Raw genomic sequence first — 13,979 nt, forward strand, 5'->3', positions numbered from 1 at the left:
TTCCCATTGGGTTTTTAAATTCATTTGCTTTCTTTTTATTTTTCCGTATTTATGCTCATTCTAAACCAGAATATTTAACGATTACATTTAACAAATCCTGAATCTTTAATTTCCTTAAATATCCCCTCACAATATGCCAAGAATCTTTAATTTTAATATTTCACAGAAATTCAAATCCAATGTTCAGCCAACCTCTGTGACTGACCTATATTATGCGCGGACATTTAAACATCAACTCAACCTCGTTTGGACCTCGCGACTCAAGTTCCCGAACCTTGTCAAGCGAGGTTCAGTCAAGGTTCAGGGAAGTTTCGGTGCTGTCCGGGTAGCTAGTAGCGCTAGATTGCATACAAAATAGCATTGTATCTAGTACTACTAGCTAGTGCCACGAAATTTTTCTATACGGGAGGTTGATTATTCAATCAACCGTCATTTTGTTTCTTTGTCTAATTTATTGGTTAAGAAAAAAGATAGTAAAAAAATTACCTTCGCGCAGATTCTCCTCTTCGCGTTGCTTTCTTCTTTCCTCTGTGGAAAAATTATTACTTTTTTATTAATGTCATTATTTTTCCCTTTGGGCAGACTTGTTTCAAAAACGTTCCTTCCCACACACGCCGAAGCATTAATAAACACTTAAAGCTTTACGTGATGGTTCCGGAACTTTTAATTACAAGCTTTAATAAAGTGTAATGATGGAATTCCGCGCGTTATTAGAAACTCGCGTGCACCTTCCACATTATCGAAACGCTCTTATTACTTACTGAAAAACTCTCAAAGGGAGATTCCCAACCAAAAAGAACCACTGGTGCATTAGTGATTCCCAAGATTTATAATATGACTCACCCACGTTGACCAAATGACTGCTGGACGCCGACAACGCTGACAGAATGCAAATGAAAGGTACTGTAGAAATCACTTAGACTACGGGTAATTAACCGCTAATATTTATTATAATTATACTGAAATAATACTATCGTGCAACTGCACTAATACAAATAAAAACGACAAAGTAATACGTAAGTATAATCTTATGACAAGAATGACTCGAATAGACCGCTGTAGAATATCGACTGGCTATCGACCGCAAAACTGCCCAATATCACAACCTGTCTCGGGAAACGGGAACCATCGCTGACAATGAGACCCTAAATCTACACACACGTGCGAGAATCCCAATTCCAAGACTTGCTATGAACACCTGTTCATAGCACGCTGACGGACCGAGAGGGACAAAACACTAACTCAACGACATTACATATAAGGAACGATTTACATCGTTACAAACCCCTCCCCTAGGCTGATAATAGCCCGCTAATATCGCCGTTCAAAACCCAAAACGAAAAATTAAACGCTGACTTCAAGAAACAGATTTATTTCAGAAATAAAGGGGGGGGTACAAGGTACTAAAAATGTCGTAAGTAATTGACCCGTCGCTCATCCAAAAATTGTGCCCTTGCCATCTGATCCAATTCATCTGGCCAACTGGTCCTCCAAAACCCTTATATCCTCCAGAAGAGATCCCCTCTCTCTGGACGCTGACATCGACGCTGATGGGGGCAAATCGGTGGGGGCGCTAATCTGAAAAGAACGTCGATTAGTACCCCTATCGTCACGCTGACTATACGACGTCCCTGCTACGAAAACGGACGCGGGATGGCGTCAGTGTCCCTCCACAGGGACGCACGCTGAATACCTCGTTCGTATTGGCGTTGAACCTGATGCCGATCCTCATAATAATCGGCGCGACGTCGCCGATGGTCCTCGTACTCGGCCTCACCAAACTGACGCATCATGTCCCGCTTATGCACCTTTGCACAACGCGGGCACGAAGAGAGGACAACTCCTCGCCTGCCACAGTTCCAACAAAACGAGCGTATGTCTTGTGGACACTGCGACAAGCGATGTCCTTTCTCCCAACAGTTGTGGCACGCATTCCTCGGCGCATCCAATTCCCGATCCGTGGGGATAACGTCCAATCTGCCAAACATCCTACCATGCCGAATGATCGGCAGAGATGCCCGATCATCCGACCGGCGCTGACTGGCTGGCGGGTTGGACGGACGCTGATATGACGACGAAACCGCTGGACGCTGACTTGGTGGAGACCTCGAACGACGCTGACTAGAAGAGGTCACTTTAGGGGACCGAGATGGAGGTCCTGGTTCAAAATCTGTGGACAACCTTGCGGGGACAACCCATGTCGCTAGTGTAGAGGGCCTAGGCGACACGAAATCCTCCCTACAAAGGTGGCCCTTCTTCCGACGCTGAATTTCATCTCTTTGTTTGGTCCTTAACTCATCCACCTTGGACCCTGCCCGCGGAGAAGTTGATCCCTGGAGAACTTGCTCCAATTCGGCAACTGCGCGTCGACTTTCCTGAGCCTCTTTACTCTCACTCAACCTTTTCAACGGAATCTGGACCCTTTCGTCGCTCAGGACACTGGGTTTGACCGCTGACTTCGACAATTTGCTCGACGTTTTGGAAATAGCGCCGAGAGACTGCGTTACGACGCTATCCACTGACGCTGACGGCAGTCCTCCCACTGCCCCGGAAGCACCTGGCGACGAAGTCCTGCTAGTCTCCGCAATCTCGTTCAAGAGGTACTTCCGTGCGACATCCATTGGTGGTGGGAACTCGGGAAGGCTACGGTGAGCCACTTCTCGACGGCCCGACAACTGTCGACGGTGTGCAGCGGAACTCCTCCACATCTCGCGTCTACGAATTGCACCCTTTGAAGTGTGACGCTGATCCTTCCTTGCCGACTCCCGACGGCACGCTGACATCCAACACCTGAAATCAACGAACATCAAGTTCCCATTTCCTAAGAATGCCTACAACGAGGAGGTATAAACCGTTTCAAATCGGAAACGTGGACCTTAGCAACACGGCGCTTATCTTCGGACTTTAACTCGTAAACCGACGCTGGCAGCTGCTTTATTATTTCATACGGACCTTCATACTTAGGTGCTAATTTGGCCGAAAACCTTTGAGCCGCATTAGACAACTTATGTGTCCGCCATAAAACACGATCGCCGACGCTGAAAACTGCTTCACGCTTATTTCGATTATAGTGAGCCGTTTGCTTTTCCCTCGCTGAATCTATGAATCTGGCTACTAGATCGCGCAAAGCGTCCAAACGCTTCATACGATTGACCCATAATTCCGGATCAAGACGCTGAATTTCGCTGACTTTCTCGACTTCGCGACGCAAACTCTTAACCGGCTCTGGATGACGACCGTAATTTAAGAACGCGGACGACGCCTTAGTCGACGACTGCTCAGCCGTGTTAACCGCATGCCGGAACTAGTGGACATGTTTGTCCCAGTCGCAATGGTCCGCAACAACGAACGTCGCTATCATGGTTTTGAGGGTACGGTTACTCCTCTCCACCGGATTGGCCTGAGGGTTTCACTATACCTACAAGTTGCGCTAGGTCTACATGAAAGTATATTTTCACTGTCGCACAGTATTATCAAATCAACTGTCATTTTGTATTTTAGTCTTATTTATTGTTAAAGAAAATATATAGTGAAATAATTACTTTGCGCCTCAATCTCTCGATTTCTTGTTTCTCGAGCAGCATTTTCCTTTTCCTTATCATCTCCATTATTTTCTATGGAAGAATTATTACATCCCAATCGCCATAAGGATTTCCCCCCTTCGCATTTTCTATTGTCAGTAACGGTTCCGGCAAAAGTTACAGAGTGACTAGTTGTTGTGTTTATCTTTAGATCCCTAACAAAGTGATTATCATTTACTTTAATAATTCCTGTGCTATGAACCTCTCTACACGCACTCTCACTCACCTCAGAAATATATTCATTTTCAGAGTTTTGAACTAACGATATATGGGAAAACATACCACAATCATAAATAGTTCTATGTATTTCTATTTTTCACTGTTTGACGAGGACCTCATTAAAATTATCGATTTGTAATAATTGTATATACTTTTCTTGTACACTTACATTAGTAACAGGGATATTGCATTTCCCCACCTCTCTTAAGGATAAGGTGGTAATGTTTAAATTACCAGATCCACAGTCATAACCAATTAAGGCTTGGGAAGAAGAAATAAGAAAAATACATGTTATAATAACCTGCAACATTTCTGTAACAAAAACTTTTTTAACTAATTAGTCATTTATTCATAAAATAATAAATTTAAGAAAGAAGAAGAAGAAGCATTAATCATTTTTATCATATTGACCTCTATTTTTTTCTAAATTAATGTGGGAAATTCTTAATGTATTTGCATGCACTATTTTATGATTTTTTCCTATTTGTAATTTAATATTATTTTTATTTAAAACTTCTATAATTTTAAAAGGACCAGAGTAATGATTGCCAAATTTACCTGGCAAAGGTCCGGATAATAAAAAGACATAATCACCTAATTTAAAAATTTTAGGATTAATATTTTTATCATAATATCCTTTTGATTTTTCTTTAGATACGTTTTTATTGTGATATACAATTTTCTGGATGCCATTAAGCCTAGTAACCAATTCAGAAACGTAACCTTCAAAGTGGGGACTAAATCGTCCTCTCTTAAGGGAACGTTCGAGGGAAGTCGAGCCAATTTACCAAATATTATTTCATAGGGTGTATGTTTGGTACTTTCATGAATGCTAGTGTTATAACTCAACATCGCGATATCAATCCATTCATCCCATTCATTATCAATATCTTTCTAAGGATCCATTGGACTGAGGATGAAATGCGGTAGTTCTACTGCTAAACAAAATTTTGAAAATAGATCTTGAATAGTTAAAATGTATTCATTTCCTTTCTGAGTTTTCTTTAAAGGACCTACAATGTCCATAGCAATTTTTTCTAAAGCTACTCCTGGGGTATCAGTTATAACCATAGGTTGTTTTGTTTTGAGTCTAACTAATTTTTTTAATTGACAGTCTAAACATTGTTGTATCCGTCTTGTGACGTCGTCTTTTAGTCGTTCCCAGTAATATTTCTGTCGAATTCTGTTATATGTCTTGCTGACACCTTTATGTCCCCCTATAGGACATTTATGGAATTCATAGAAAATTTCTTCGCGTTTCTCCAAAGGTACATAAGTAACAGTACCATAACAAATTAGAACATTAATTTTTGAGTTATAAAAGGTTAATTTGATCAAATTAAAAATTTCTTCCCAACTAAAATTTTCTATAGTTTCACTTTTAGCGATAGAAATTTCTTTTTGATTTAAACTTTCTAATCTCTTTTTAAGTTTCTCCAAAAGTTTCTTTATTCTTTCTTTTGTTATTAACAAGGATTGGTGTTCTTCGTCCTTCAAACATAAGGAAATTAAATATCTATTATTTTTTCTTTAAATTTCTTGGACTTCACCTAATAATAAAGATTGAATGGAAGTAATTTTATTATGTTCTACACTGGAGACTCCATCCACTGGACGGCTCGAGTCTTAGTCCAGTCGATGGAGTTCGTACTTGACGCAACCTCTACGCCGAAAACCGTAAATATTCAGGGCTGTACTACCAATAAAAAAGATGGGGTCTTTCACTGATACAGTAAAATATTAATAAATTTTATTTATTAATAAATATTTTTTATTCCATTAATAAATATTTTAGTTTCTGATGAGGACAGCAGTGCTGTTGAAACGTCAACAATAATTTTTTTATTTTATTGACCATTTTGACTTTGGACTTGTCAATGATACACTTTAAACAGACGCTACTGAATATTATTTTCTGAGTTTAGTCACGCCCACTTTTCCCCCTCCGACGTTTTACCGCGCCGCGCCACCAACGTGTCCAATGGATGGAGTCACATTGGATGGAGTCTCCAGTGTATTAACCTTTTAGCACCTACATCACATGGTGACCCATTAGTTGAAACAAAATACGCAATATTGGCTTGCCTATACTGAATTGGTATTTGTGTTTTAATAATGTTTGTTTTCATTGATTTCGATTCAATTTTAAAGGATTTTTCTGGTAAATCTGAAGCACTACTGCTTACTGATTCATCATCTGAATTTTGCTGGAAGTATCTTCTCTTTTTAGCCGTTTTTTCTGGATTTGGATAGGGGTTCATACGAATTCTTAATTGTTCGTTTTCGCGATCCGAGTATTCTCGTAAATCTCTTCTTTTTCTCGCGTCATTTCTGGGGTAGGGAGGGGTTTAGTTTTCGCAACTAATTCTTCAATAATTTCTTCGTCACTTTCAACATAAACAGGTTTTGGTTTTTCCAAATTACGTTTGGGATATTTTTTGTTTAAGGAATCTGGGACAAAAAGTTTCTTTTGGTGAAGAATTAATGTTATTATATAATTTTTATGTAAAATATTAAATAATTAAATGTATAAGAATAATTATTTAAATAATTATAAAATTTTAAACAATATTCGTAGTGAAATATTTAAAACATCTAGATTCATATATTAATATGAAAATATTTAAAAACATTATAAAAATAATTAATATACAAATGATTACAATTTAATATATTTTAGGTATTCTAACAATTCAATACTATTAGTTTTCTTAGCCTCATATTTCAGGTATTGAAATCCTCTTAATAAATTTATATCTTCTTTGGAGTTATTAAATAAACATGGAATTTTTAAAATATAAAAGTGGCCAATAATTATTTTTAATTATTTTCATGGATACATTATTCGTCTCTAGGAATAATGCTTGTATTCCATGACAAACAGAAATTTTTTTATAAACGATTGCTAGCATTATGACACTATTATCATATGATGCCCATATAATTGAATGTTCCTCAATTAAATCATAGAAATGATAATTTATTTGATTGAAATGTTGCATTTTTGTTAATGGATATGCCCCAAATTTGTTTTTTGATAATAAAATATTACTTAAAGTTTTTATAGTTGTTTTCTTCTTTTTATCTAAAAAAAAAATTTAATTATTATTTCATATGTACATTTATATAAATGTTTATCTAATATCTTACATTAAATTTCTTTTAATATTAAATAATACATACAACAAATAAAAAACTTTGGAATGATTTGAATTTTTTATTGAAAATTACATAAATTTTTTTATTAAACTATGTTTTAAAACATAAATATTGAAACGCGAACTATAAATACTTAATTTTAACAATTTCATTTGAATTATAACATTATTCATATAAATATTAAATTATTTAGAATTTTATTCTATCACATTCATAAATATTCTATTATAAATTTTTCATATTTTTAAATAATCCAATGATTCTATAACATTCGTCAAATGATGTTCTATTGCCCAAACTTTAGTTATTTTTAGGGTGCAGTCCCATGTGGGTAGAATAGTGGAATAGTAGAATAGTGGAATAAATGTCGACCAATGAGATGAGTCTAGGGGAATTGGACTTAAGGTGTTAAAATGTGAATATCGTTTTGAAATCTATGTGTTTGATGGTTCGTGATAGTGAAATCATTTATTAAGAAAAATGACTTTTTATCATTAAAACTTAAAAATTTAATAGTAATATAATTTGAAAAAAATGTTCTATTTTTTTAATGTACGTTTAAAATAACATTAAAAAAAAGAAAATTTAAAAATTGATGCATCTTTTAGGAAGTTATGAGCATTCAAATATTAAAAGCCATGAAAATTCTCCAATTTTCAAAATTGCATAACTCGAAAACGGCTTGTTAAAAAAATTTGAAAAAATTCATGAAAGCTAGTCTCAATTAGTAATAAAATAAAAAAAACGGAGATGCAATTGTAGATAGAACGTCACTTTGGCGTGGAACACATCATATACCTACAAAAATATTTAATGAAAATTCAAAGATTTTATACATAGTGTTGAAAATAACCTCAAATTTTATATTTATTTATTATATAAATTAAATAAATTTATATAATAATTTATATAAATTATTATACATTTATTTATTATATAAAGTGATTTTTTATTATAAAAGAATTATTAATGACTTAGTTTCATACCTATTATGTCATATAGTTTAAATATTATTATTATTATAAATATACGTTGAATGTATTGTACTTTGTTATTATTTTGTCTATTCCACTATTCTACCAAAATCAAAAAGCGCGTGTCCCATGTGGTAGAATAGAAATAGTGGAATAGTTGAATTGCTGTTATGCAGCCAATAATAAGCTGCATTTCCACTAGATCCCAATCTTACAATTACCACGATTCGCTTTTTCTGTTCCTCTATTCCACTATTCTACCAGCTGGGACATAGGTACCCTAAATTTGGTAGAATAGGTAATTGGACATTTTTTAAAAAAATTAAAAAAATTATTAAGTTTACAAATCACTCAACTGATTTTATGAATATTTTAATTTTATATTTATTGTTTTGTGTTGTACTTATTATGTATTTATTTAATTATTGTTTTAATTATTGATTATTCTTCAATTGATTGAGTCGAAGTTATATATATATATATATATATATATATATTCATTAAGAATTTAATTTGTACAGAATGTGTTAATTTTTTAATTTTGAAAAATAAATTTAACATCAGTATTGTCCAAATTTAATTTTTGAGTAAATAAAATTAACACCAAAATTTTTTATTTAAAACTTTTAGTTGGTAGTAGGGATATTAAAGTTGTATATTTAAATATGTCATTTACTTATATTTCAATTCCGCAAAATTCTTTACCTCTAAAAATTATGTGCATCACTCACACATAGTTAAAAATACACTTTAGTAATTGTCATTGAATTGTTTGTTCATTTTTCTTAATAAATGATTTCACTATCACGAACCATCAATCACATAGATTTCAAAACGATATTCACATTTTAACACCTTAAGTCCAATTCCCCTAGACTCATCTCATTGGTCGACATTTATTCCACTATTCTACTATTCCACTATTCTACCCACATGGGACTGCACCCTTAGGTATTCCAAAAGTTTGATATTATTTTCTTTATTATTAAATTGATTTGGTGTGATATAATATTCCCATGGCCAATATTTAGATGTTATTTTATAAATGTCATTACTGCTATCAAAAAATGATATCCTAATTCCCTCTGTAATATTGATTTTACTAGTCACCCTTGCCGGTAGTATATTATATTTTCCATAATGGACCCAAACAACATCATTTTTTTTTACTAGACTGTAGTTATGTTATAGGGTTTATTAAGATCAGGAAATTGCAAAAGAGGAGAATTACATAACATGTTTTTTAAAGTTTCAAAAGATTCATTAGTTTTATCATTCCATTCAAATAGAACATCTTTTTGTAATAATTTAGTTTATGGCTTAGCAATTTTAGCAAAATCTTTTATAAATCGTCTATAATAACCGGCCAATCCTAAAAATTCGCGAATGTTTTTAACTTTTTCTGGAATGGGAATTTTTTGTACAGCTTCGATTTTCTTTTTATCTACACCTAAACCTTTTTGATTTAAAACATGACCTAAATAATTTACTTCCTGTTTTAAAAATTCACATTGTGACGAGTAAATTTGAATGTATAATTAAATTATACACTTCTGCTCAAATATCACAAAAGGCTTCCAACAATAATAATATAGAAATTTAAATACTTAAATTTGCCGTCAGGCGCCAATTAATTTTTATCTAAAAAATCAATAAAAATAATAATTCACAATTCAACATAACTACCAGAGAAACTCTCATAGACCTCTCAACCTCAAAGGAGATCCTGTCAGAACAAAGGATCAGCAGAAGATCCGTCGTCGAGACACGACTGGCTCAAGACTGGCTAGACTTACCGTGGCTGCTCTGGCTCCTCAGCTGGGCTGTCCGTGTTTCCCTACAATCTCGGGCCTTAGGAATTGTTGTAAATAAATATACTCCACCAATACACTATAATCCTTCTTTATTATGTACACAGATGTCCCCTGTCCTCACACAATATTCCCTTACAATCTCCACACTCAAAACTCTACACAAAACTCACAAAAACTCTGTATGTATCGATTCGCGATGTCGCGTATACAAGAAGAAAATCCATAATGGACGTCAATGTATTGATTCTATATCGCGTCAGTACATTGACGCCGTTCGCCTTCTTCCTATATCTCTCTCGCTCTCTCCGCTGTCTTGGCCGCATCACGCGTTCTCTCTCATACGCATGGGAAGTGGCTTCTCCTTGAACCTGAAAATGAATAATTAGTTCGGCCGAGTGACACACTTGTTGTTACCCCAAGTGGGTCAAAACTAATCCAATCTCTACCTTACCGGGGACTAGTAGCGGCCTTATATTTCGGGGAGAGCCAGAGATGTCGTGACGATTCACTCCGTCACAACATTTATCTACTTGTAACTTTAATCCTGCCTCTGCTAACCTTTGCACCAAAAGATTCAATTTATGGTCATGTTCTTCAATAGAATTCGCATATATTACTATATCGTCTAAATACACGAATAATATTTCGCCTTGTAAACCTTTAAGCACATTGTCCATTAGTCGTTAAAATGTCGCAGGGGCAGTTTTGAGTCCAAAAGGCATTCGAGTAAACTCATAATGTCCAAAAGGAGTAATAAAAGCTGCTTTATGCGCGTCCCTAGGATCCATTTTGATTTGTAAAAATCCTTTAGCCAAATCTAAAACCGAATAGTATTTAGTGCCCCCTACTTGATCAAAAATTTCAGTTATATTTGGCAAAGGATATGCATCTCCTGTAGTCTTTTCATTAAGAGCCCCAAAATCAAGAACTACTCTCCATTTAATTTTACCTTCCGAATCCGGTTTTTTCTGAACTATCCAAAGAGGTGTACTATACTGAGAATTTGAAGGTTTAATTATACCTGTACCTAATAATTCTTGAACCTGTTTCATAATTTCTTGTTTCATGGCATGAGGAAATCTATACTGTTTTGAAAAAACTGGAATGTCATCAGTAGTAGGAATTCTATGCATTACCCTATTAGTACCTGGCAATTCATCTCCAGGTAGAAAGAAATGTTCCCTGTGTTTTAATGTGATTTCTAGTACATGTTTTTCATTTTCATTTAAATGATTTAACATTAAAAAATCCTCTAATTTAGGATTTTTGATTTCTGTTTATGGTTCCTCTTCTGAAATAAAAGTTTCTAATTCACGTGAAAAATCATTCTCGCATGTATCAATGTTGAGATCTTCATTCATTTCAACATCAGAAACACAAAAGATATGCTTTTCTGCGTGACTTTCTATGCCTTTTAATTCATCTAATGCCTTTTTGACATCGATTTCTGTTTCTAAATATGTTTTAAGTTTATAATGAAACGGGTGCCGTTGACCCTGAATTTCAACATTAGATTCTTTGAAATTAATTATGGCATGAGCTTTTTGAAGATAATCTGAACCTAGAATGGCTTCACAAGGTAAATTAAGGTTATTCTCTACTACTTGAAATTCTGATTCTATTCCGAAAATATCTAAATCAAGGTTTCCCAATGTGATGGAAATATTAGGCCCTATTCCTCTAAGTATTATTTTTTTATTTGAATTAATCTCTTCATCTTTTTCTAACATGCAACTTTTTATTATATTATATTCTGCTCCTGTATCAATTAAAAAGTCTTCTTTATTTCCACTTAAAGCATGCTGTATTGTAAAAACAGGTAATCTACCTTTAATTTTGATTTTTAAAGAATGGATGTTAGAGGATGAATTTGAATTTATTTTAAGCAATCTTTTTAATTGAATTCTGTGATTATCAATTTTTAATTTTTGTGTCTTTAAATTTATTCTACATTTTGTATCAAAAAAGAATTCAGTACCGAAAACACCATCATATGGGATTGGAGTGTAGTCTGGGACTACAATGAATTCGACATAATAGGTTAATATTTTAAGTTTAATGGATCCTAGAGTTTCTGAAGATTCACCACCTATACTATTAAGATTGTAAATGATTGAGTCATTAACTTTGTGTTTTTCCAGTACGGCTTTTAATTTTATTAACTTAGCTTCTGCACCCGTGTCTAATAAAAGTGAAATAGTTATAAGAGAATTTCCTATCTTCAAAGTAATGTATGGACTATAAGCTTCATTATTTTTGTTTACGGTAGTAATTCGGACGTCAGGTCCTCGGACTCCATCACGTTGATTGAGCGCCTCTGAGGTGGTAAAGTCCCTGAATTCGCGCCCTGTTGACGGGGACTCTGACCGTTTCCCGAATTGTTCTGTGAATTGATATAAGCTAATTTTCTGCATTCATTAAAAGAATGACCAGGTCGTCTGCAATAATTACAAACAGTGTTAGACGACATTGGGAGGTCTTGTGATTATCATTTTTAAAATGAATACAGAAGTTTTGCTTATTCAAATTTTGGGTAGACTCATCATTTCCCATTGGCAAAGTGGTGTACACGTCGCGACGTTTGAAATTTCTGGATTCATTTGATTGTCGTCGATTTTTTTGGAACACTAATTTTTTTCTACTCTTATAGCTTGTCTGATTAAATTATTAATATTGTCCTGAACGGTTAACTTTTGTTCAATTTCTAGCAAAAGGCCATCTTTAAAACACTCTATAATATCATTTTGTGTTTCTTCTTTAAAAACCTTATTAACTGCCCCCGCTTAGAAGCTCTTTGTGCTTGAAGAATTCTACTACCAATATCTCTAATTCTATTCGCAAACGTTAAAACATTTTCATTTTCCTTTTGGAATTCATTTCCTAATTCCCCATACAATTGTTTAACTGATTTTGTCAAAGAATAAATATCTTTAAGAAAATTACCTAAACTTTCTATAGTAGCAAATTCTTGTCCTAATATTGTTTCTCTAGCTTCACCGTAAATTTTTGTTCTTATTAATTTTACGAGATTACCTGCGGCCGCTTCCCCAATAATGGACTTTGCCTCTAAACAGCCACGCAAAAATTCATAAACAGAAATGTTTGACCCATCAAATTCAGGTACTATTTTTAACGCGTCTGCTAAACCAACCATCTGATTAGCGGGAACAGCCATGATGTTTTTGTTAGGTAAAGTTATTTCGTTTTCAAAATTTTCTAACTGAATGGTAGATTCTTCTAATAAAGAGAAATCCAGCAATAAATTTCTATGAGGAGTAGAATGTGCAATTTGATTATTAATATCTGGTATAGGAGAAGGGAAAGTTTGTTGATTTGGTTGTAGTATTGTATTGTCGAAATCTGTACTACTTCCAGATAAACTATTAAAATTTGAATTATTTAATGAACTTTCAGGTGTAGGATTTTTGGGAGGAGTTCTTGGAATTTGTTGGCTGATGCAAAAAGGATTAAAAGCTTCTATTTCATTAAGCAAATTAGGATCTTCTTTTGCTTGCCCCCTAGTTATTGTTTGATTACTCATACAAGTTTCTAGGAAAAAGAAATAAAATAATTATACAAAGAAAATTTATTGTTTATTTAACTTAGGTATTTTAAATGTTCTTTTGAGTTTTTCTATATAATTAATGCAACGTTCTGGCACTAACATATGTTAACACAAATTTTTGCAAATAATAGCAATTTTAGTGTCTAAACTTAGGCTTTTATAAACACTATTATGTTTTATTATCAATTATTTTATCATTATTACTCTTTTTTAATTTTTCGACATTTTTCAATTTTTCTGCTTCCAGGGCTGCTTTTTCTTTAAGGTCCCTCCTCAAATCCCGCAATTTCTCTAAAGAAAGCCATTTTTCCCCATTAAGGGCTTTTTGTTTTCTTAATTTTTTATTGAAACTTTTCCTCTGTTTACGAGAAAAATTTCAAGGTATAGTCGAATATCCGGACACTAAAAAAAAATTAAAAGAAAAAAGAAAAATTAATCAATTTCTATTAATTCAATGTTTAAATTTCTGATAAAGTTCTCTACTGCAGGATGTAATACATTTACTTCTTCTACAGTTAAATCTATTGTAGATAGATCTATTTGTAGATTTGTCTACTCTACTGCGGTTTGTCTAATAATAGTTTTTACTACCGCTACTGGTACACTTTTAACTTGTTTCTTGAAAACAGCCTTCATTTTAGCGCGTCTAAAGTGGGTAGTACATTTA

At 33.9% G+C, this 13,979-nt stretch overlaps 1 protein-coding gene across 1 annotated transcript; it reads right to left on the reverse strand.

Moving 5' to 3' along the window:
• Positions 1-262: 262 nt before the first annotated feature.
• Positions 263-6,255, reverse strand: LOC127287268 (serine/arginine repetitive matrix protein 2-like). Its single transcript, XM_051314108.1, has 2 exons — positions 1,694-6,255; positions 263-1,578 (listed from the first exon to the last, which is right to left on the reverse strand). Exons 1-2 carry the CDS (start codon positions 2,805-2,807, stop codon positions 1,574-1,576), a joined length of 1,119 nt encoding a protein of 372 aa, XP_051170065.1. The 5' UTR covers positions 2,808-6,255; the 3' UTR covers positions 263-1,573.
• Between the last annotated feature and the right edge of the window lie 7,724 nt (positions 6,256-13,979).

The sequence above is a fragment of the Leptopilina boulardi genome, unplaced genomic scaffold (genome assembly GCF_019393585.1).
Source record: "Leptopilina boulardi isolate dan_hultmark-lab unplaced genomic scaffold, ZJU_Lbou_2.1 LbouV2_368, whole genome shotgun sequence".
Lineage (NCBI taxonomy): Eukaryota > Metazoa > Arthropoda > Insecta > Hymenoptera > Figitidae > Leptopilina > Leptopilina boulardi.